This window comes from Bos indicus x Bos taurus, chromosome 13 (genome assembly GCF_003369695.1).
Source record: "Bos indicus x Bos taurus breed Angus x Brahman F1 hybrid chromosome 13, Bos_hybrid_MaternalHap_v2.0, whole genome shotgun sequence".
Taxonomy (NCBI): Eukaryota; Metazoa; Chordata; class Mammalia; order Artiodactyla; family Bovidae; genus Bos; species Bos indicus x Bos taurus.
The window spans coordinates 43,545,958-43,570,929 of NC_040088.1; the positions used below are offsets into that span (position 1 = coordinate 43,545,958).

General features: G+C 45.2%; 1 protein-coding gene across 6 annotated transcripts in view; it reads right to left on the reverse strand.

Annotated features, from left to right (window-relative positions):
• Positions 1-24,972, reverse strand: part of CFAP61 (cilia and flagella associated protein 61) — a 249,888-nt gene that overhangs the window by 60,132 nt on the left and 164,784 nt on the right. For 5 of the 6 annotated variants that reach the window (XM_027559592.1, XM_027559595.1, XM_027559596.1 and 2 more), the window contains 3 exons: positions 24,673-24,771; positions 19,123-19,291; positions 11,698-11,872 (listed from right to left, as the gene is read on the reverse strand). In XM_027559592.1, the coding sequence (XP_027415393.1) occupies positions 11,698-11,872; positions 19,123-19,291; positions 24,673-24,771 (443 nt within the window). The remainder of the gene's footprint in view (positions 1-11,697; positions 11,873-19,122; positions 19,292-24,672; positions 24,772-24,972) is intronic. The other variant, XM_027559593.1, reaches the window with a different exon arrangement.

Genomic DNA, 24,972 nt, shown 5'->3' on the forward strand with positions numbered 1-24,972 from the left:
GCTTTTAGCAACTATTCTGCTTTTTCATTATAGGCTCACAGGCTATATATAGCAATGCCAGGCTGCTGGGGTCATTAGAGAGCTGTGTGTTTAGCCAGGGTTGCCCACAGATTGTAAGCAGTTGGAGAGTCTGAGGACTTCAAAAGATAATACTTTTCATAAAACCTCTCATACTTAAATTAGATGTCTCTCTCTCTCTCTCTCTATATATATATATATATATGCTAACTTCTAAATAGTTATCTTTTGGTTTGTCTTTTAATGTAATTCGAAACACCTCCCCAAACATGAGACTTTGGTTATTGTAACTGTCAGCTATTGTCACAATAATACTGTGTAACAAGCTACCCTCAAACTCAATGCCAGAAAACCAATAAGCCTGTGGTAGGTCAGCTCACAGGTCTGCAGGCTGACAAATGCTGGCTGCTACGGCTCCAAGCTATGGTTGGTGTCAAGTCGGTACCACCATGCCTCTCTCAGCCTCTTTGGACCAATAGCAACCTGAGGCATATTCTCTTTTGGGAGCTGTGCAGGAGGGCAGGCATGACTGCTCAGGCACTTTCCAAGGCTCTCCTGGCAACAGCCACTAACGTTCTCTTGACCAAAGCAAGTCAAGTGGCCACACCCTCGCCCAAGGGGGTGAAGCACGCTCTGTCCACAGCAGGGATGTGTGTGTGTGTGTATTCATTGAATAACATTCCAAAATCATTGTTACTCTGGGCACAGTACTCTGTGTGCCTATGCCTACGTGAGGCCTATGTGATGTCATCCAGAATTTTCATCTAAACATGTTTTACTGATCATTTACTTACATTGTCCCATCCCACAAAACAGTAGAATCCCATTAGAATTTTCTGCTACCTAAATAACAAGTCACAGGTCAAATCACATCCCTCCATGAATATCACAAAACCCGATGTTATGAAGTCAGCCTATTATTCTTTGCCAGTTCAGTCCTTCAGCTTTTAAGCATTCCTACTCCAGGGTGGGAGGCGGGGAGGGGATTATTCTTTCCATTATCTTTGTGCAGTTGTGACTTATTTCTGCATCATTTCCAACTTTTACTTTGCAAAAAATTTTTAGATTCAATTCCTGTTTATCTCACGACTCTGATATATCAGGCCCAAGGTAGGTATTTTTAATACACAAGCCCTTATTATTATTACTATCAGTAACAATAACAGAATTGTTATCAATAACACTGGCTTCAGGCAAATGCCTGTAACTTTTTCATAAGCTAAAAGTAAAAATATAAGTGTGAAGACAATTCATAGGAGAAGCAAAGTCTTATATTTTGGGGCATCCCCAGGAAAAAAACCCAGAAGATAAAGAGTTTGATTGTTAATGTATTCATTTCAGGACAAATCAGTTTAGGTAAAAAATATGACTGCTTGTATTTATCAGCATAATTTTACTTGCATGGATGAGGTGGAACTAGAACTTTTTTAAAACTACTTATTTCTTTTTCCTTTTTTGGCCATGCCACATGGCATGTAGGCTCTTAGTTCCTGGACAAAGGATTGAACCTATACTCCTTGCAGTGGAAAACTAGGAGTCCCAACACAGGACCACCAGAGAAGTCCTGGAACTAGAGCTCTTAAAGCCCCCCTGGGCTGGGCTGTGGCTGTGATCGTGTCTGGGCCCCAGTAGAGGATCCAGCCTCCAGCCAGGTGAGGCTTCCAAGGATCAAAGATTGTCTCTACCTGTCTTCCTTGCCATCACTTCCCCAGTGATGGGTAAGTGATGGGTGGACTTCAGGCTCACCCTGCCCACCCTGGGGCTTCACACAGAGCCTCTCTACAACAGGTAGGACAATATGCTTCCTAGCCAGATGTACGGAAGAATGTTTAGGCTTTATCAGCTTGCTGACCCGAGACTAACTAAGCGTTCCTTTGGGTCCTCTCAATGTTTACTGCGGGACACCCTCACTCTGGCCAGGTTTTCCTACTATGCCCTTCTACTTGCTGTTCACTACGAAGTTGGCACCACAAGAAAGACTGAACCAGCCAGAGGATGGATTGTACACTTGAGATCTGTAAGACAGAAACATGTTAGATCTGGCTACTGGGTTTCTCTTCCAGCCCACAAAATCCTACCCAGTTCTAAATGTAACCCAAATTGTGTGTGCCTCCAGCACAACAGTATAGGGTAACTCTCCTAGTGTGCTGGTTCTCATTGAAACCCAGGACCAAGGATATTTTCCAGGGAGGTGAGCCCCTCATGTGACTACCGTGCTGCGGACTGTTGGGTGGATCTGGGGCTGAATCAGGGAGGGAAGATGGAGGGGGAAACAACTGGAGAAAGAAAGGGAGGGGGTGGAGTGAAATAGATTGTATCATCTCTGGCTGAGTTAGAAGGAAGAAAGGGTTTAAAAGTAGGTGAATGAGGGACTTGCCTGGAAGTTCAGTGGTTAAGACTCTGCTTATATAGCAGGGAGTGCGGATTCTACGCCTGGTAGAGGAAATTATGCTGCATGCATGCGTGTGTGCTAAGTCTCTTCTGTCGTGTTCGACTCTTTGTGACCCCGTGGACTCCTCTGTCCATGGGATTCTCCAAGCAAGAATACTGGAGTGGGTTGCCATGCCACCCTCCAGGGGATCTTGTCTTTTACGCCTCCTGCATTGGCAGGCAGGTCCTTTACCACTAGCGCCACCTGGGAAGCCCTGATGCCTCATGGCGCGGCCAAATAAACAAATAAATGTAGGTGAAAGAAAGTGGTTGTGGGGTGGGAGAGGGGCTGGGGAAACTGGGCCATAAATAATAGCAGTGAAAACGACTTTGTAAGGGCTACACTGAGTCTGCCAGTGTGTCCGAGCCTGAGGGGGCCAGGTGGGGTGGCTGGGGTCCCCCTGGTGCAGAACACCCTGATGGCTGTTGGGGTGGTGTGGGAAGCAGCCCACAGGGTATGTGGTACCCGCAGCATCTGTCATCTACAGTGGGCTTCAGAGGTCAGACAACTCCAGGTCATTAAAGATTCATCCAGCTCATGAAGTTCTACCACTTCAGTGCTGTGTAACTCACAGAGTGTTTGCAAATATTTAGAAGGAGATGCATTCGTGTATGTTCTTTGGAAGTGCCCCTGCAGGTACAGAAGAAACAGAGTGGAAAAGCTTAGGATGTCCCCCTGGATATCAGTTGTATGCTAAGAGATCCGTTCATTGTCTTCTTTGCAGCTCAGTTTATTTAATAGATAAGAAACAACCAGTCTCTGCACTTCATTTGATGGCTGACAGAGGAGAAATGGCAGGCGGTCCTACTTGGAAACGGCAAATGGTAACCGACAGTTAGAACAGACTGGGTTGATTTTCAAGGAAGGGTGATGGAATAGAACTGCAGCGGTTTTCATGGGAGGCTGATCTCTGTTGTCCCTTTTAGGGGATAAATTATGCATTAGGGAGATTACAGAGCTGAATCAGGAGGCGGGGTAAGGGGGACAGAGGGGTAGTAAAAAAAGAAAAAAAAAGAAGACAACCCTGGAAAGCCCCTGTAATTAAAGTTGGCTGGAAACAGCACCGTCTCTCTCTCATGCCCACCTGCAGTGACCTTTGGGACTGAATGTGCAAGGGAGCTTCCAAAGGTAAGGGGGCTTCCCGCGGCGGTGACAGCCCAGCTGGGGAGGAGGAGGGGACATGGTGACTCCAGTCACCACTCCAGTGAGCTGTCACTTCTCCATCTGAGGCTGAAAAAGCACTAAGACCTGCTGTTTGAAATGTTGCCATGAATGGAGAGGTGATGTTTTTGCTACTCTCTTGTTTGACGCTGTAAATGAACACATGAGCAACTCTGTGTGACCAGCAAAACAAGGTAAATACACCCAAGATACAGAGACGGGAGGAAGAAAATCATCCCTTGGAAAGAAGAACAGGGAAGGAATTTCTGATCTGACGTTCTGGCCAGGAAATCACCTCTCAAGAGGACAGGAAATAAATTTAGGAATTATGCACACAAATATTAATAAGAATTTTTCTTTGTAGTAATTGTATTTTTAAGACCAGAGGAAACAAGAGTTACACATTAATTTCTGTACTTGAAATGACTTCTATCCATGTATATTTACATATTCCATTGTATTTTGATGAAGAATTATAGTTCCTTTTCCACATCAAAAGAAATAGAATGATTATGACCAGAACAGACCCAGGAGAAAAGTTTATGCTCTCTAGAAAACTGAGCACAGAGAGGTTAAGTGACAGGCTCCAGGTCACACAGTCGTAGATGGTTCAGCAGGATTCAGACCTTCCAGGTCTGATTTGAGAACCAGGAGGGCATGGCAACCCACTCCAGCATTCTTGCCTGGAGAATCCCATGGACAGAGAAGTCTGGTGGGTTATAGTCTGTGGGGTCGCAAAGAGTCAGCCACAACTGAAGCAAATTAGCACGCATGCATGCTCATACCACTACACTGTATTTGCAGATGGATATAACATTTGAATCAGTTCTAATGAGGTGGATGAAACTGGAGCCTATTATACAGAGTGAAGTAAGCCAGAAGGAAAAACATAAATACAGTATACTAACGCATATATATGGAATTTAGAAAGATGGTAACAATAACCCGGTGTACGAGACAGCAAAAGAGACACTGATGTATAGAACAGTCTTATGGACTCTGTGGGAGAGGGAGAGGGTGGGAAGATTTGGGAGAGTGGCATTGAAACATGTAAAATATCATGTAGGAAACGAGTTGCCAGTCCAGATTCGATGCACGATGCTGGATGCTTGGGGCTGGTGCACTGGGACGGCCCAGAGGGATGGTATGGGGAGGGAGGAGGGAGGAGGGTTCGGGATGGGGAACACATGTATACCTGTGGCGGATTCATTTTGATATTTGGCAAAACTAATACAATTATGTAAAGTTTAAAAATAAAATAAAATTAGAAAAAAAAACTTGTTCTAAATACCTATATTTTAAATATATATATATATATATATATTTGACTACTGTCGTGTTGGAGAAGACTCTTGAGGGTCCCTTGGACTGCAAGGAGATCAAATCAGTCCATCCTGAAAGAAATCAGTCCTGAATATTCACTGGAAGGACTGATGCTGAAGCTGAAATTCCAATACTTTGGCCACCTGATGTGAAGAACTGACTCATTGGAAAAGACCTTGATGCTAGGAAAGACTGAAGATGGGAGGAGAAGGAGACGACAGAAGATGAGATGGTTGGATGGCATCATTAACTCGATGGATATGAGTTTGAGCAAGCTCCTGGAGTTGGTGATGGACAGGGAAACCTGGCATGCTACAGTCCATGGGGTCACAAAGAGTCAGACATGACTGAGCTACTGAACTGAACTGATATAACACATTCCTAAAAAAAACCCTCTAACTGGCATTTTATCTGTATAATTAACTTCTGGAAATAACTAGATAATGAAAGAATTTTCATAGATATCAAAGAATATTTATAAATTATGAAAAAAACACTCACTTAAAAAAACATTTTATATCTGTGAATAGACCAGAGAATACGCTTTTTATTTTTCATAAGTTAAAGCATAAGATTTCCATGACCCAAGCCTGACCTGTCCCATGTTGCTCTGCCAAATGAAAAAGGAAGAATATATTAGATATAGCATAACAAGGGCTTTGTTCGGTGATTCATGCACTGGAATTTTAATGTTATACTTTTCTTACAAACATGCTTTTAATAAGGCAGTAAACTGTATTTAGCTAAAGATGAAAATAATTGATCCATTTCGGGCCATTAAGGCGGTGGATTTTTTTGTACTTTACTTTCATCCTACTTTTCATTTTCATGGAAAGTACAGAGGTAATAGCAGTTGAATTTCAATTAGTTTCAATTAATGCCATAAACTGTTATAATGTATTAGGTTGCTGGGTTCTATCTGAACCCCCGCCCCGCCAGCTAAACCCTCCAGGTTTTGTTTGCTGTTGAAAGCCAGTGATGTCAGCTCTTCGCCAGGATGCTGGAGCAGTTCTAATAGTTTAGGATAATTTACATCTATAAACCCATCCAACTCCAGAGCCCCCAAAACAATTTCCTTCAGACTGGACTCATTCCATCACAGAACAACTGTTTCTCCTTTGGAAGCCGAGGGAGGTATGATAAAACAGAACGGGGGTTGGAGGGGGGAGACTGGTGATACTTTAGGGGAGATGTTTGTGCATTTCCAAAGAGCAGAAATTCAGAGGAAAGTTAACTTCCTCTTAGTTAAAAAAAAAAAATTCATTGTTTCTGCTACCTAGAATCCATCTGTCCTTCTAGAACAATCTCTCCACCATCCTCAGAACAAGCCCCTCTTCTTGAGTCCCTGGGCTTCAAGTTGGTCCTGGACTGTCCCAGGATTCAGGCTATGATTCTTGGGTGGACATTTGACTCAATCCCCACCCATGAAACACAGGAGATTTTTTTCTCACGGTCTTGGCCGAAGCGCCCTATCCTCGGTGCCCGCCTCCCTCCAACCCCACCCTGAATTACCGAGAAAAAGGAGAATTAGCACGAGGGAGCAAAAGCTAACTCTGATGAAAAACGTCCACATTCTTTCTGGCGTAATTAGGGACCAAGAGCTGACAGGCGGAGTGACGGTAATGGATGCGGGAACAAAACTCTGCTCCTCCATTTCATGGAGTGCCAACTTCTAGTTTCCCGCTTCAAATGCCATCAGCCCATTACTCATGTGGAAATAAGCTAGATGCGGTCTTGTGCCAACAGGACCACCAAATGGATCAAAGGTGGCTGCTTCCAGCCCTTCCCCGCCAGCATGGTGGCCCCCACCTCCAACCCCAATTCACCCTGCCGTGAACACCAGAGATGAGGGTTCTGCAGTGCTGTTGCATGCACAGCATCACCCTTGGGACCCCAACCTCTAAAAAGCAACCAGTTCAACCTGGACCGAGCTGGACACTTAAGTTCCCCCCTCACCCCTCCACTTGCCCATCTCATTGCTGCCCTTCACAGAGTCTGCCCGACCCCAGTTGTTGGGCCATGGGTTTTGGATACAAGTCAGACGTCCCCAACCTCTCTCTTCCTTTGCTTATCCTGCCCTCCTTTAAGGCTGAGCCAAATCCTCCCTCCTTGGGGAAGCTGTCTCCAAACTTCACATTCTCCTGGGCTCCCATGAAGGCCATGGTGCCCCTCTACAACCAGACAGTTGCCTGGTGTACACGGATCCCTATCTTTTGTGTAGAGACCGTGCTAGACTGCACTATCGGTAGGACGGCAGGGGCTGAGATGTACAGCCGGGGAACCCTCGTGCACGGCAACAACCCCATCGCACAGCAGTAGTGGTGGTTATATGACTGAACTCTCACCATGTAAGAGACATGACCCTGAGTTGGACGTGAAATAGCTTATTAATCTCGTTTGCTCCTCACAGCAGCCCATGTGAGGAAGATATCTGGAATGGGACTAATTGAATTCATCTGAATAGGGCTCTAATTATGGAAAAACAACAAAGAGAAAGAGCTTCCTCAAGGCAGGGGGTTAACGTTTTTCTTCCCAACTTCTCTTAGAGTCCTCTGAAAAGGGTCACTAGCGTAAGTTGAATGAACTTGGCTGGATCGGTTTCTCAGATGCCTTCCAGAGCCTGGGCCGGGCCTCTGACTGTTTAGACGACCCACTTGGGAGATGCCCCAGGAGTATTGTTAAGCAATGGACCTGGAAAGCAGCCTACTTTTAAGATAGGAACCTAATGTCTACCAACTTCCTAACCTGTTCATTCGTAGACAAAAACAGGTATGAATGGGTTTTATGCAATGGCTAATAGGAGACATTCTTAAATCTTGCAAACCCATTTATTTCCCTCTAAGTGGGTACCAGAATGTCACCATCTTTGACCACTAGTTAAGGCAATGCGATAGCATGGATGCTCCTCCCCCATTTGAAAGCTAAGAACTTTTTGCTTTGGAATTTCTAAGTACTCTGCCATAAGCATTCAGAGTTAAGAACTTGCATTATAGAATATTGTACACCAGTACCCCTCATGAACACAGGCATAGAAATTCTTCTAAATATGTTAGCATTCTGATTCCAGGAATAAGGATATATGAATTTTCATCTCGACCCAGTAAGAATTATTCCAAGATGCAAAGTTAGTTCAGCATTCAAAAATCAATTAAGTTATGGACTCTGTGGGAGAGGGAGAGGGTGGGAAGATTTGGGAGAATGGCATTGAAACATGTAAAATATCATGTATGAAACGAGATGCCAGTCCAGGTTCAATGCACGATACTGGATGCTTGGGGCTAGTGCACTGGGACGACCCAGAGGGATGGTATGGGGAGGGAGGAGGGAGGAGGGTTCAGGATGGGGAGCACATGTATACCTGTGATGGATTCATTTTGATATTTGGCAAAGCTAATACAATTATGTAAAGTTTAAAAATAAAATAAAATTTAAAAAAAGATACTTTTAAGTGGAAAAAAAATCAATTAAGGTAACTCAGCAAATTAACGGAGAAAGGAGAAAAAATTATTTATCACCTCAATAAATGCAGAAAAAAGCATTTAATAAAATTCAGCATTTATTTGTTGGACTGCAAGGAGATCCAACCAGTCCATTCTGAAGGAGATCAGCCCTGGGATTTCTTTGGAAGGAATGATGCTAAAGCTGAAACTCCAGTACTTTGGCCACCTCATGCGAAGAGTTGACTCATTGGAAAAGACTCTGATGCTGGGAGGGATTGGGGGCAGGAGGAGAAGGGGACGACAGAGGATGAGATGGCTGGATGTCATCACTGACTCGATGGACGTGAGTCTGAGTGAACTCCAGGAATTGGTGATGGACAGGGAGGCCTGGCGTGCTGTGATTCATAGGGTGGCAAAGAGTTGGACACAACTGAGCGACTAAACTGAACTAAAAACTAGAAACATCTAAAAGGCATACTTATAGGTGAAAGTGATGTGGAAACTTTTCCACCTAAAATAGGAATGAGACAAGAAAGTCCACAATCACCATTCCTGTTCAACTGGTGGTCACTGACAGGGCAATATGGCCAAAAAGAAGGCTTAATAGGTCTACAGAGTAGAAAGAAACTAAAAAAAACAAAAATAACTTGCATTGCCACATGCAAAGGCCCTTTTCTTGGTCAAAAGATTCCTGAATCCTAACTCTCAAAACAGCCAACAGTTGATTAAAATATTACATTGTAATAGGACTGAGCACATTCCTAAGACATAATCATATTTTGTATTGAACCACTGGTTTTTGTGTTTTCAGCAAGTTTAAGTTACATTTTGAGGTCTGGACTTGATGAAATGGGTCCCTGGTGGCTCAACTGTTGAAGAATCTGACTGCAGTGCAGGAAACCTGGGTTGATCCCTGGGTCGGAAGATCCCCAGAGAAGGGAATGGCTACCCACTCCAGTATTCTTGCCTAGAGAATTCCCATGGACAGAGGAGCCTGGCAGGCTATAGTCCATGTTGTCGCAAAGAGTTGAATGTGACTGAGCGACTAAACAACAAAGACAACGATGTCACAGATCGTATGGATAAAGGAAGGGTTCTGAAAACTCTGATTCACCTATTTTTGTAAATAAAGTTTTATTGGAACATGACTGTGTTCCAATAAACAGTGTTCCAAAACAGTCATGCTCATTCACTGACACATTGTCAGTGGCTGCTATCTCGCTACAGCAGCAGAGTTGGGTAGTTCGAACAGAGACCATATGCCCTGCAAAGTCTAAAATTTTTACTGTCTGGCCCTTTATGGTAAAAGTCACTGATTCCCTAAGTGTACTTAGGTCATAGGGCAGTGATTAAAGAACAACTAAAATATTGAAACAGGTTTAAATACATACAGATCCAAACTGAAAATAATACCAAGTGTTAATGCAAATATTAAAATACTTCATCAAGTTTTAATCTGGGTTCCCAGTATACAGCTATATATATGTAATTACATATATGTGTGTTGGAGAAGGTGATGGCACCCCACTCCAGTACTCTTGCCTGGAAAATCCCATGAACGGAGGAGCCTGGTGGGCTGCAGTCCATGGGGTTGCTAAGAGTCGGATATGACTGAGCGACTTCACTTTCACTTTTCACTTTCATGCACTGGAGAAGGAAATGGCAACCCACTCCAGTGTTCTTGCCTGGAGAATCCCAGGGACAGGGGAAGCCTGGTGGGCTGCCGTCTATGGGGTCGCACAGAGTCAGACATGACTGAAGCGACTTAGCAGCATATGTGTGTATATATATGTATCTCCCACACCTGCCCAAAGGTTCCAGACCCCCAGTTGGTTTTATGGGTTATTCCTGTCTAATTTTTATATGCAAAGTATTTCTGACCCCAGAAAAATGTGGAAAGCTTCCCCAAAACATTTTGTGAGACTGGCATACCCTCAATTCCAAAACTTGACAAGTCGAGCATAAAAGAGAAAACAGGCCAATCTCACGTATAAATTTTGATTCAAATAACCTATAAGTATTAAAAAATTGAATTCAGTAATGTATTGAATGTCCTTTGATATCTATTTCTTTATTTGTAATGAAATAAGTGTAGGAACTTGAGAGTTAACCAAAAAGTTCCACTAAAAATTAGAAGAAAGTATATAATTTAATATATTAATTATAATAACTAACATTGATTATAACAACTAACATTAATTACAATGTGCTGTGCTAAGGTGTTCAGTCGTGTCTGACTCTTTGTGACCCCCATGGACTGTAGCCCATCAGGCTCCTCTGCCCATGGGATTTTCCAGGCAAGAATACTGGAGTGGGTTGCCATGCCCTCCTCCAGGGGATCTTACCGACCCAGGGATCAAACCGGCATCACTTACATCTCCTGCACTGGCAGGTGGGTTCTAATTAGTCATAATAACTAACATTAATTATAATACTAACATGATGAAATTATATTTAAATAAATACATTACATAGATTAATATATTTGATTGGATATATACTGATTCCCCATACTCCTGTCACTTAGTGATCCTCCTATCCCTGGACTGAGTTGAAGGCTGGATTAGAAGACCAGCCCATTGCAGGTAGTTTATAACCTGACCAAGGCCCTGATCCTCTCTGTGCTTTCAGTAAAATGAGGAGGCTGCAGAAAGTCACCTCTAAAAGTGGACTCCTGGGTTTCAAGACAAACCGGCAGCGAGGCCCCGTTCTGGTTATTCTATTAGTCGAACAATTTCCATGAACCCAAGTGGGAGAGAGGAAGACACTTAAGACGACGCTTCTGAGTGGCAGAGGCATTTGTACAAATGCTTTCCCCTCTCTTTTGGATGCAAAAAGTGGCAGGCGACTCGACTGTGAGCGTCTGTGGGAACGACTGTGCGGGCAACCACGATGGAGAACAATGGGTGGCGAAAGAAAAGAGCCCTTACGACTCAGACCTTTCTTTTTCTTCCGAGGTCTTTTCAGCCTCACAAAAGGAGACATATTTTCCATATAATTGCTAAACATGTTTGCTTATTAAATTATTCTTTAATTAGTTAATGATTTTAGCCATGCTTTGCTCTTCGGATATTCATTTCGTGTAATAAAATAATTATAGATAATTAAACTATCTCCAGCCCTTTTCTTTCCCCCGGCAAACATGCTGGGTATCCAAAAATGACAACAAGTTGTAAATTAATCTGGAAAACAAAGCATGACAGATGAATGATTTGGTTGGAATTAATTAGGCACTAATTATACACTGGAACTAGATGAAGAATAAGACTCATTATGGAAAGAAAACGCTGTTCTGAAAAGATGCACGGGAACCAGCATCCTTACCTTCGGCCGTGATGGAGTTGTTCTTGATCCAGGCCAGGGCCCTCAGGCAATCCTCCTCATCGTTGAGGGTGAAATGATTGCAGGGAATTGGGCCGCTGTACCGCCGCAGGCAGCTGTTTGAAACCTCTCTGTTGGTCGGATGGAGGCTAATATCCACCTCCGTCGGGCATGGGACCTGAGGTGCATTACAGAAAGATGCTTATTTCGGTGGTAACAGGTGAAGCGTTCAAACAGTAATTAATTCATTGACTCACATAAAGAAAGCAATGCCCAGTACAGGTGTGCCTTTTTCCATCTCCAGATAGAATCAGGTTGTAATTTAAAAAACAACAAAACAAAACAAAAACCAGATGGGTGAAGTGGCCACTTGGAGCTAATTCTCAAAAGGAACTGCCCTGGTCATCTTGATGCTGCATAACAAATTATTCCGAAGCTTGGTCATGAGAAACCGTTAGGAGGCTCCCAGGTTCTGGAGGTCAGCCATGCAGACAGGGCCAAGGTGGGGGACAGTAGGTCTTTTCGGAGAGCTCAGCTGGGAAGACCTGAATGCTGAGGGTACAGACTTGACGGCCAGGGGCTGGAATCACCTGGAGATGAATTCAAGCCTTTTTCTTTCCCCAAGAAGATAGGGTGGGTGTTTAAACAGATGACAAATCATTATCAGCCTGTGTCTAGAGGTTGGTCCCAGCTGGGGCAGGGGACGTGATGCCACATGAACACCGTGTGGCTTGAGGTCCCTCACGACTGGGTGGCTGGGTTCCAGGGCACACGTCCTGGGAGAGGTCAGCAGTCCAGAGGGCTCACAGTCTTCTTTAACCTGGTCCTGAGGAGTCCAGCAGGGGCTCTCCTGCCAGGTTCAGTCACGGAGCTCATCATGAACAAATCATGGCTCATCATGAAGGTCTGGCCAGGGTCAAGGGAAGGGAAACCAGGATCCACCTGCTCCCATAGGCGGGACGGGGCCATGGAAGAGTCTGTAGAACTGCATTTGATGTGGCCATTTTTGGTAAAAAAAACAAAAAACAAACAAACAAAAACCTGCATAGAAGCAACTGTATCAGGGATTGAAAGTCAAGTGCACAGAGGGTTGAGGCGCTAAATGAGGGAAGTGGGCTACCACTTACTTGTGAAAATTATTGGCTTCTCTCTCACTTTTTCAAAGAAGTATTCCTCCCCAGCCTTGCCCCCTCTCTCTCTCCCACTCAGTGCAGAGCCCTTCCAGTATAATTCCTGTTCCCTGACTTTTGACACAGACACAAGTGAAGACGGGTGCTTTCCTCTGCCATAGGGAAAGGAACAGCACCACATGATCACGGATGCTGGCTGGCTCTGGTCCTCATTGTCCAGGATGCTGTGATGAGCTGGATGGCCCGGACCCCAGCCACAGTGTTCAACCTTGACTCAGCTCCATCCAGTCATTGCCAGGGTAGTCTTGGGGTTCTGGTTGGCCAGATATCATCTCTCAAGAAATGCCAGATACTTGGGTCTTTTTTTTATGTGGACTCTTGATTTGTTCATTATTTTGGTTCAAATGAAAATCAGACAGGCGCTGTCATGGAAGCCAAGTTAAAGGGCAGAGTGAGATGAGTGTGCCTGGTGGCCCCCTCGCTGCCCTGCTGGGTAGCATTTGGCGGCCAGGTGGAGATTATGGGAGATGATGAGGCTGGAACCCATGGAGAAACACCCAGGCAGCCTGGCTTTTATCAGAGAAGCCAGCGTCCTGCGCGCTTGTGGCCTGAGGCCTAAGGGTATGAGACCAGACTCCTACGGCTACAGAGGGCAAAGTGTTCACTGGCTGCAGAGACCAACATGGGCTTCAAAGAGTCTCTTCCTCCCCTGAGGACCACCGGCAACCCCTGGCCATGAGGGGGATGTGAATGCCGGATGGTTGCCTGAGCATGTGGGGCTTCACTAAACCCCAGATGACATCTGGAGAACTTGCTGGTACATCCTTCCTCAAGAGAAATAGTAAAGTCTGACTACACGACTGTGATGTATGTAATTCAATTTCAAGTGGGACTAAAGAACAAAAAAACAGAATCAATTTTTAAACCTGGATGTCTTTTCTCTGTGAGGAGGCTGGCCAGAAACTATGGTCATTTATCACAACTAAAGGGCTTCCCAGGCAATGCTAGTGGTAAAGAACCTACCTGCCAGTGAAGATGTAAGAGATGTGGGTTTGATCCCTGGGTTGGGAAGATCCTCTGGAGAAGGGCATGGCAACCCACTCCGGTATTCTTGCGTGGAGAATCCCCACCGACAGAGGAGTCTGGCGGGCTGCAGTCCACAGTGCCGCAAAGAATCAGACACGACTGAGGCAATTTAGCATGTGCGTATGGAAATGGCAACCCACTCCAGTGTTCTTGCCTGGAGAATCCCAGGGACGGCGGAGCCTGTTGGGCTGCCGTCTATGGGTCACACAGAGTCGGACACGACTGAAGCGACTTAGCAGCATGCATCACAACTAAACTTGTGGTGGCAATCTCTTATTAGCAATATAATTTATTTAGCAATATGACGGTAAAATTCTGGTATTAATCACACTCGAGGCCGGTATAAAGCAATCCACCGGGGGCTTTGGTGAGTGACTTAAAGTGCACAGTGTGGAATACTGTGCCTTAGAGGTTTTAAACTTTATCAGAACTACAACAAGGATTGTATTGATAGTTAAGATAAAATGAAATTGGGGTAGCATATCAGTTTAGTAAATCATGCTTTAACAAATCAGGAAAAATCCTTGGCAGAAAAAGGCAAAGCTGAAGCGCAAACTGAGAGCTGTTCAATTTATAAAAGAACTTATCATTCCAGATAGTGTGTGCTCAGATGAAAGAGAAAAAAAAAAAAAACACACAGAAAAGAGGGGAAAAAGGAATAAGGTCAAAAATGAAAATCAGTTTGCTGCAATCCTGTGATGTAACTGTTGCCTAAAGATTCGTATAATTCTTCTGTGCACGAAGCAGGTGGAGTTGTTTTTGCACATTTCTAAACTATAAAGAATTAGAAATTAAAGGGATAACGTATTTTCATATTTGCACAGTGGCATGTCACAAAACAGGCAAAACTCAAGCTAAGTTTTTTAAGCTTGGAATTTTTAAGTTCCCAAACTAGTTAAGTTGCCCACACAGAGTTTAGCAGAACTCGATACATCAGAAAGGATATATGGGGGAAAATCATATGATGTCGTCAGTGAAAGGAGGGAGTAAAGTTCAATAGGAGGCCATTCAATGTAGAAGCCCATCCGTACCAGCTCCCCAAAGCAGAGGTTCTCTGCCACCACTAACCTGGCACTGAACTGTGACTGGAGAGAAGCAGGGGACTTCCCAACCACTCCAGTGATTCGGGACTGAGCATCACTTGCTGGTGGGAGCCTGTTGGCCATCCTGATCCCAGCAAGTTAATTAACATGGCAGCAGGGGATGCTGCTGGCCTACCCATTATTCTATCTCCCTTTCTTTCTTAGGAATGGATTCCTGGGACATATGCCCAGTTGGAACATTTCCCCACTTATGACCTAAGAAGTCAAGAGAGATAAGCAGGCATCCTTGATGAGGGATGGGGTAGAAGCAGGAGGGAAGAGGGCAGTGGGAAAAGTCATTTTGCCCTAGTCCTTCCTTCTTCCTGCCTCTTGCACATGAAATGGCCGGAACCACAGCAGCCACAACAAGATGCTGAGGATAGAAAAACATTCTAAAGGCAGAATAACAAAAGACAGAGGGTCTGGGTTCCTGATGACACCTGGAAGCCACTTTATCAGAACTGAGTTGCTTTTCTCCAGATATTTTTAATGAAAGAAAAAAACTTTAAACAACAACAACAACAACCTATTTATCTGACTCTAGCTATAAATATTGGAGAAGGCAATGACACCCCACTCCAGTACTCTTGCCTGGAAAATCCCATGGACAGAGGAGCCTGGAAGGCTGCAGTCCATGGTGTCGCTGAGGGTTGGACACGACTGAGCGACTTCACTTTCACTTTTCACTCTCATGCACTGGAGAAGGAAATGGCAACCCACTCCAGTGTTCTTGCCTGGAGAATCCCAGGGATGGGGAGCCTGGTGGGCTGCCGTCCATGGGGTCGCACAGAGTCGGACACGACTGAAGTGACTTAGCAGCAGTAGCAGCTATAAATATTAAGTTCCAGAATTTGTGTGTTGTGAAAACTTTTAAAAGCCATCAAGGGTAACCTCTGCACCACAGCTTTGGGAGAGAGCAGGAAGGAAAGGGGAAGGAGGAAGGAAGGGGAAGGAGACACGGAAAGAGGGAGAGAGGAGAGAGAGAGGCAAGGACAAAGAACTGGAGCCAGACTACCTGGGCTCTAACCTTAGCCCCTAATCTGCCACCCTGCTGTGACTGTGGACAATCTGTCTTGTCTGACCTTGGGCCTCAGCCTCACGGCACCTCAGTTGCCTCATCTGTGAAACGGGGATTCTTGCATTTCTCCAGTTAGTTCTGCTTTGCTGGATGTGACTGCTCCTAACAGCTGTATGAATTTGCCTGACACCTTTTGCTGTTGCCCCTTGTATCTATTTTTTCGCTCTTACCCTCTGGCTGCCCATCTTTGCCCCACCTCCTGGCTTCCCCAGAGTACTGCCTCGTGGGGAGTCCCAGCCACGGTTTTCCCATGGCCACGCTGACTCATCTGACTTCAGGCTGACACTTTTGTCCTTCCTCTTTTTGAGACGACCCACAGCCCGGCGCGGGGGCAGGCCTCTCTTGGTCTGCATGATGTGCCAAGAGCCGTGGAGGGGGCCCGGGGACCCCAGTTGTAAGCTCTTGCACACAGTTTTTTCAGCACCAGTGTGCGCTCAGCAATCAAAATAACCAATCCATACATGGGCTTTGGGGGAGGGGTTAGAGGGGGCTGAATGTGAACCAGAAAAATCTTCATCTTCCAAAATAGAAAGGCCATAGCTCATATCAGAAGTCGACCAATCAAGGGGAAAACTACAAACACATTTTTGCGAGTTCTGGGGAGCAACCCATGAAGACTGAATAATGGAAATGCCTTGGAATGGTTGACCCTGGAGACAGGGCTTGAAAGTAGAGACTAGCCCTCCTCATGTGAAACACTGCAGCACAGTGTAGCCTGAGCATGGATTTTCTCATTAAAAGAAAAAAAGTGTGGTGGATCTGGATATCAAAAATATTGCACGATATTTTAGACTGATCCATGCCATTTACAAGTCAGATTAGAGGTTAAGGTTTGCAATTATATTTTATAACAGATATAACATATAGTCTTTTTGCTTACTTTCACCAGTTTGTTAGTATTTTTTTTTAAATCACAGCATTGGGACAAAACCATGAGAGATTGGAAGAGAAGTAAATAGGGAGAGAAATAAGAGCTGGAAGTGCCCAATGAATTCAGCTGCCTTTAAAAAATATCAGCTTATGTACCTTTAATTTTCATGTCCTTCTGGAAAAATTAATTTGGAACACTCTTGATCACTTCTTCATTTCATGTTGCCCGGTGTAAAAAGGGCAAGAGCTTAATGTGCCACAGACGAAAGCCATGGGGCAGCTGGGCACACATGGACAGGCGCCCCAGACTCTGGACAGCTGGCCGGGCCTCCTCTCACATTTTCCCAAGTCCACGGTCACAGGGAGCAGCTGGAGCTCTGAGGTGAGGCGGGGGACAGAGGAGTGCTTGGTGTTTTCTTCTGATTTCATGTTCAAAAAAGAGGAATATTTAAGGACCTCATTTATTTTTATAAATAAAAATCCAGAAAAAAAAAATCCTTTTCTACACTTTGAGAACTGGATTTCTTTAAAAGAAGAAGGAGAAGCAGAAGGGGAGGAGGAGGTAGGAAGAAAAGATATCACTCAGAGGTTGATCCAAGCTGGACCATCAGGGGTTCCCTTGATGGCCTTGGCCTCACCTGGAAACAAGTCAGAACTGAGGTTTCTCAGCCACACCCGTCCCCACCCCACCACCTGCTGGCATCTGCATTTTAACGAGATGCACAGGGGATTTTTGTGCATATGACAGCTGGAGAAGTGCTGCTCTAGAGTAAGATGAGGTTCTAGAATGTTCGAGTCCATAGTTCTCCAACCTAGCCTTAAATCAGTGTAAGTTCAATGCATGAAGCAGGGCACCCAAAGCCGGTGCTCTGGGACAACCCAGAGGGTGGGGAGGGAGGTGGGAGGGGGCTTCAGGGTGGGGGGATACACGTATACCTGTGGCTGACTCATGTTGATGTATGGCAAAAACCATCACATGTTGTAAAGTAATTATCCTCCAATTAAGTTTATTAATTTTTTAAAAAAAGAATCAACTGGGAGCTTCAAAAAAAAAAAAAAATACTGATGACTGGGTCCCACTCACCCCAGAATAATTAAAACAAAGCCCCTGGGAGCAGGGCCCAGCCAGGGTTTATTTCAAAAGTGCCCCAGGTGTACTCAACCGGTAACTGCGGCTCAGTGATCGAAGTAAGTGATGCTCAGCATTGCCGGGCTGTCTGTCCTCACCATGACCACCAGCTCAAGCATGAATGAATCCCCATGGTAGCCTGGGACAGGACCAGGAAAATATGACCAGTGTTTGCGTGGGACATGGTGGAGGGGGTGGATAACTCCATATAAACCCAACTTGGAGCCTATCCAGTTCCTCGGGGGAAATGTAACAAAAAGACTCCATCATCTAAATCTCTTTCCATCAAAGAGATGACCTATTTCTGCACAAAATGCTGCTGCATTGCAGTGAGAACGTTCAAACTCAGCTTCAGTCACATCCTGGAGCATTTTCCTCGAGTGGGGTTTGAGAATTAAACCCAGATGGAGAGCATGGTCACCAGGAAAGCCACCAGCCACACTCCCTAGAGCTTTGTAACCAAGACACACAATAGCACAAGGGTGACAGAAGGTGTGCATGTCTGAAATACTTTCTTGCAAGCCTGGCACCATCACCAAATGTTAAGCTCTTGAAAATGTTAGTTGCTCAGTCGTGTCTGACTCTTTGCAACCCCATGACTGCAGCCCACCCGGCTCCTCTGTCCATGAGATTTTCCAGGCAAGGATACTGGAGTGGGTTGACATTCCCTCCTCCAGGGAATCTTCTGGACCCAGGGATTGGACCCACGTCTCCCGCATTGCAGGTGGATTCTTTACCATCTGAGCCATCAGGGAAACCGTAGGCTGTTGAGGCAAAGTTAATTTCCTGTAGATGCATGACAGGCTGCTTCTGGATTCTGCTCTGGTGAGTGGCAAGTGTTTGACTTTGGGACCACAGCTTCAAGGATGGCATTTCTCCAGTTTGCTGTGGTTTTCACCCTTGGGAAGAATGCTTTCTTGAATGGGGTTTCCAGGAGGACTCAGTTCTGGTCACGCGTGCAGATGGGAGGCACACTCTTGGCCCTGGGATGTGGGCCCAGCCACCCCGTGACCCATCCCCCCGCCCCACTTCCCTCAGCCCTCAAGAGCTTCCCTGGTACTGCCGTCCGGTGCAGAGGATGAGGTGGTCATAGAGCACAACTTTCTCTCTCGAAACGACGACCTGCTTGGCTGCTCGGTCTATGGCGGTCATCTTAGCAACCACCACGTTGACCCAGGAGCACAGCGACATCAATTCATGATCTCTGTCATTATAGCAGTGGCTGCGGAGAGAGAGGCTCCATCAGTGACATTTGAGCAGCTGACAGCAGGCATTAATTAGACATCTGGTGAGCTGGTTCAGGGCCCCTGGTGGGCCAAGCCCGTGCTCTTGCTGAGAACTTACCAGGATCTGGGCAGGCTAGGAGATTTGTCCTTGTGGAACATTTAGTTGCCAATTGACATCTTCCTATTAAAGCTAAATTGTTTTGCTTGGGGTAGGCCGGTCCACGCCAGGGAGGGTGCACGCACACCTGTGTGTGTGTGTGTAATCATTTCTAATACTCTTCCTTCCAATGCATGGCTGGTGTAAATTTACTTTAGCTGTTGAACTGTCACATTGACAACTGTCATCTTGTCATATTGACCACAGACTCGGAGTGAATGAGGATGAAGAAAGTGACACCTGAGGATCCCCAAAGGCAGAGGTCAAGGCCCCACAAGTCTGCGAAGGCTTTTTGATAAATGACTCATATCCAGAATAAGCATATGGATTCATGCCCAAACAACAAAACACATTTTATTTAAAGAAGGTGTCAATTGGGGAATTATGTTTGCATCCAGTACAATCCCTGGGGACTTTGGGGAGTCCCTCCTAATGACTAAGGTGATTTATAGGGACCTCTGCTTCCATAAGAGCAGGTCCAGGATGGACGGGTTTGCTTCTTTGGGTTCTGTTTGAGGATGAACACAACACTGTAGTGGGAGAAAAGTAGATTTCCTGTGGCTTTGGGTTTATTTAGATTTCTGTAAGGGCTGTTTCCAGAATCTTCTGGATGGTGTGACCCTCAGGTACAGGACGTTTTAATAACCCTGTTCTGAAGACCGAGAGTGCAGAAGAGCAGAACGCTGAGAGTTTGTTTAAACCCAGGCTTCCCCGAGCCAGGGTCTGTGTCCCTGCTCTGTTGCCAAGGAGACTGGGTCCTGGGGACTCTGCACCCCTTCTCAGAACCTCACCATCTCCACCTCCGAGCAGGAGGTGATGACCTCTCCTCACCCACCTCAAGGGTTGTGAGGGATGGGCATGAGAATGTAAGAGATGCTGTCCGGTCAAGTGGGATGCATATGTGAGGAGTTATTAGTCCAGATAATGTTAACGATACACAACCCTGTTTACTCTGCTTAGAGGCAAACAGGATTCTGAAGTGGTAATGGGAGAACATTTTTTCTTTTTGATCCATGCGTAGAGTCTGCTCGCACCACACAAAAAGAACCCTGGTAATGGATACACATTAGACCCTGTTACGGGGCCTGTGAAAGAGAAGCGAGTCTGGGCTTTGTATCTCTCCATGCAACAACACTTAAAAAACAAGAAAATTTCTTCTTAATAAGAAAAGAAAATAGGGGGCTGACCTGTCACGGGAAAATAACAGATAGTGAGATGAAATTCTTTTTTAAAAAGCCATGTTGGTAGCTTTATAGGAAAACAGGATGTTTCATTGATTTCGTACATTCACGAAGAGACCCATGAAGGGCTGTTCCTACTTGGGACATCATCCATTCCTAATAGAGTGGTACTGTCAGCCATCCAAGATGGGAAAAAAATTAAATTTCCTTAACGCACAGGGATTTGTCACATGAGGATCTGCTCAAAGATGCAAGTTCTCAGGGGAAATTTGAGAAAGGCTAAGATGAATGTTATTTGTAATGACAGTCGGTCTGCAGTGTTGATAATTTCAGAATTCATATCTCAGAGCTCAGATCTGAAGCTCTGTCCAGCAGGCTGGCACTCAGAAACACTGGGGCTTTAGGAAACCTCAAGAAGCATGGAAAATGTGGGATGCTTCCTTTTACAGCCTGTGACCACACAGAATGACATTTCTCAGTTTAGGACATCACTGGGCAGGCGATGCCCATCCATTTTGGATATTATAAACCATTCTGGATCTCCTTTAATTTACCTATCAGGTAGGTGAAGCTAGATACTGGAGCCTGTAAGTGTTCTGCCTGTAAAATTATTTCCTAAGCAGAGTAAACAAATATTAAGATTCTCACATGGCAGGGACTGTCTCAAGGCTTGGAGACCAGAGAAATATCTCCACTAGGGTTCTCTGGGAGACAGAGAAGAAACCAAAGAAGGGAGGTCAATGAAACTTCATGTTTCTCAAATGAGCTTGACCCTGACACAGAAATAATGTGAAAATTTGTCTTCGTAGAACATTCTGGAGACAGGTAATAAGGAGGAGGGGGAAAAAAAGTAGAAATGTAGAGTGGCCAGCTGGCTTAAAGTTGCAGTGACCTCAAACCTAGAGATCGGAAGTCTTAGCCTAAGGTCCCAGGTGCAAAATTAGGAGTGAACTCCAGGGGAATATTAATAAATGTAAGTGTGGTGAAGACCTGCATTTCAAGGAATTGGAACCCTACAGGATCGGAAAGGACCTCAGAGGCTTTCAGGAGGGTTTACTGTGACACTCCCGGAAGAAGGAGCATCGTAATTACCCTTCAGTGGTTCAGAGCGGATCGTCTATTTAGCAGCTTTCTCCCTCTGCCTGCTCCCCCTCCCTCCCAGTGCCCTCCTTTCTGTTGCATCCCCGGGTAAGTCATTAGCACTTCCACCAGAGGCTGGACGGTGTGGGAACACGGGCAAGGGAACAAAACATGGCTCTTCAAAAAATAGTAATGGCAATAATAAATCCAAACACTGGTTATGGAAAAGTTCAGAATTTGTATTAGGTTGGCCAAAAGGTTCATTCAAGTTTTTCCAGGAGCTAGTATGGAAAAACCCGATTGAACTTCTTGGCCAACCCAATATTTAGCACGAGGAATTTGAATAATTAGATTTACAGATGTCAGCGCACTTGCTATTTTTTAACTCCATGATCAGAAAGTTTCCTATATCGTGATCTGAGGACCATTTGAAAGGCAGCATCCTGTTGATGTTTCTGTGTTGTAGCTTCTGTGGGTTAGGACATGCTGGTCCCCATCCAGAAGCATCTTATATGGCTATGTTATCTAGTCCCTATCTACACCCTGGTGGAGGGGACTTTGGTAGGTACTTTTTGAAGGTAACCATTATCCATTTGACATAATTTACTGAGCACCTGCTAAGTGTCGAACATTGTCCCAGACACTGGGACCAATCAGTGAACAAAAAGGCAAAAAATTCTGGCCCTTGCAGAGTTTGCAATATAGCTGAAGGATTCGGAATCAACCATTTTAAAGGCAAATTGTATATTTACAAGGATTTCAGTAATAAGGAAGAGAGCAGAGGAAGAGGACTGGAGTGTCCTGGAGAATTGGTTGCAGACAATTGGGTGGTCAGAATGGGTCTCGTGGAAAAATATAAGTTGCTCAGTGGTGTCCAACTCTGCAACCCCATGGACTGTAGCCCACCAGGCTCCTCTGTCCACAGAATTCTCCAGATAAGAATACTGGAGTGGGTTGCCATGCCCTTCTCTGGGGTTCCTCCCAATCTAGGGATCAAACCTGGGTCTCCTGTAATGCAGGCAGATTCTTTACCATTTGAGCCACCAGGGAGCAAAGACCTCCAAGGTGGGGACTTGCCTCTTGTGTTCAAGAATCATCAAGGAGACTGGTGAGGCTACAGTGGAGAGAACAAGGGCAAACGTAGTGAAAAAGGGGGTTAGAGGTGTCAGCAGAAAAGGACAGGCTTCAGACTGGATGGAGCATCTGGAACTTTCTGTGATGACAGAATCCTTCTGCAGCTGGCCTGTCTGATAGGAGAGCTACGAGTTACACGTGGCTAGTCGGCCACTTGAAAAGTGGCTCAAGTAATTGAAGGGCTGAACTTTAATCCCCCTGAACTGTAATTAATTGAAACTTAAGCAGCCACATGCGGCATGCAGTTGCCACGCTGGACAGAGCAGCTCCTGGCTGCTGAGAGCTGACATGATCTGATTCATGTTTTTGCAGCCTTTTTCTGGCGACTGGGCCGATAGCATGGATGGGGGAGGGCGGGGGGAAGAACAGGGGCTGAGGCACCAGGTGACTGAGTGCTAGCCACACGCAGGTCCCTGCAGAACCAGGCTGGCAGAGTGTCACTATCTATCTCTTCTCTTCTGAAACACACCTGGCCTGGAGACTGACAGAAAACCTTGGACAGGCAGACTGAATTACATTCCTCGTGAGACAATGATTGGGAACACCGGTATTTCCTGGGAATTGTGTCATTTGGAAAAGACAGAAAGTGAGGAAGGGGTGTGCATGGATCGACTGTCCTCGCTCAGCCAGAATTTGGCGTTAGACTGATTTTAACCCAAAACTCCAGTGAGCCTGGTTTAGCCAAGCACAATCCACAGTCAAATCCCTCAAAGCACAGATGAAGTCCCCTTTGTGGTGGGGGCAGAATCTGAACCCCATCGACTTGGCTCCAAACCCAGACCCTTCTGATGGTGCTCTGATGATGTCCTTACCAAAACTCTGAAGTTTATAGTCTGGTTTTAAAAGTACTGGGTCAAAATGAGCCTGGTTCTGCTGGCAAGGTGGCTGCTGTTTTTGTCACTGTTTGACAGCAAAATCAGCCTTTTTAACAGAGGAAAGATGATCTTCACGGATCTAAAATTAACATCCACCCCCGCCCCGCCCCAACTCCCATTGAGAACAATTTCCTCCCTCCTTCCTGGAGAAACAGGCACATTGTTTCTAGAGGTAGGGAGCCTAATCATGCCTGTACCCACGCTTTGCTCAGGAAATTAAAATGAGTGGAAGCTGAGTGATAATGAAATGGCATTTTCTAGAAAGGATGTTGTCAAAGACTGATTCTGCAGGGACAGAAACATTGACGCTTGCCTTGATCGGTTCCAAAGACCTTTGCTTCATCAACCTCGAGTGGTAGAGGGCTGGGTGGGTCTGAGACCCTCACCCCAGGGAGGCACCCAGCCTTTAGCTCCCTCCAGCGGGTTGTCTGTTCTGATACAAATACGGTCACCAAGCTCCCCTGCCCTGGAGAGTCACTCAGAACCTGAGTATAGGTGGTATCTGGGTCAGCAGACTCGTCCCAGATGTCTGGAACAGGCCAGGACCCTCCCAACCCTGCCATTCACTCTGAACTTGCGTTTGCATCTCCTAAAGAGCATCTGAACCCACAAGAAAAGCCCACCACTTCCCTTTTCTACTGTTAGCAGAAAAAGGACAGCACATAAATGAGGGCATTTAGGCTTCAGTATGAAAAAGCAGGGGAAGGATAAACTGGGAGTTTGGGATTAACAGGTACACACTACGATATACAAAATAGATAATCAACAAGGACCTACTGTACAACACAGGGGACTCTACTCAATATTCTGTAGTAACTGTGGGAAAAGAATCTAAAAAAGAATGGATATATGTATAAATGAATCACTGTGCTGTACACCTGAAACTAACGCAACATTGTAAATCATCTTTACGCTCATATAAAATGAATTTTTAAAAATGAAATTCATACTCATTTGCTAAAAACTTCCTTTGTTCATTGCCCAGAAGTTTTTTTCCTGGGAGTCCGTAGGTTGAAATCAAGGTGAGATTACTGAACTTCAGATGAGAGCTAAGGAGAAAGAAGAAAAAAAAAAAAAAGTAAAGCACAATTCTGTGAGAGTTCATTGTAATTCAATTGAACCTTATTTCACATGTCTTCTAATTGTCGCTGCTTTCTTTGACTGTAGCAACTCTTTTTACAAAAACCTTTCAAGAGAACCAACCATTTAAAGGAGAAAGAGGGCATTGGAACAGCTATTGACAGGAACTT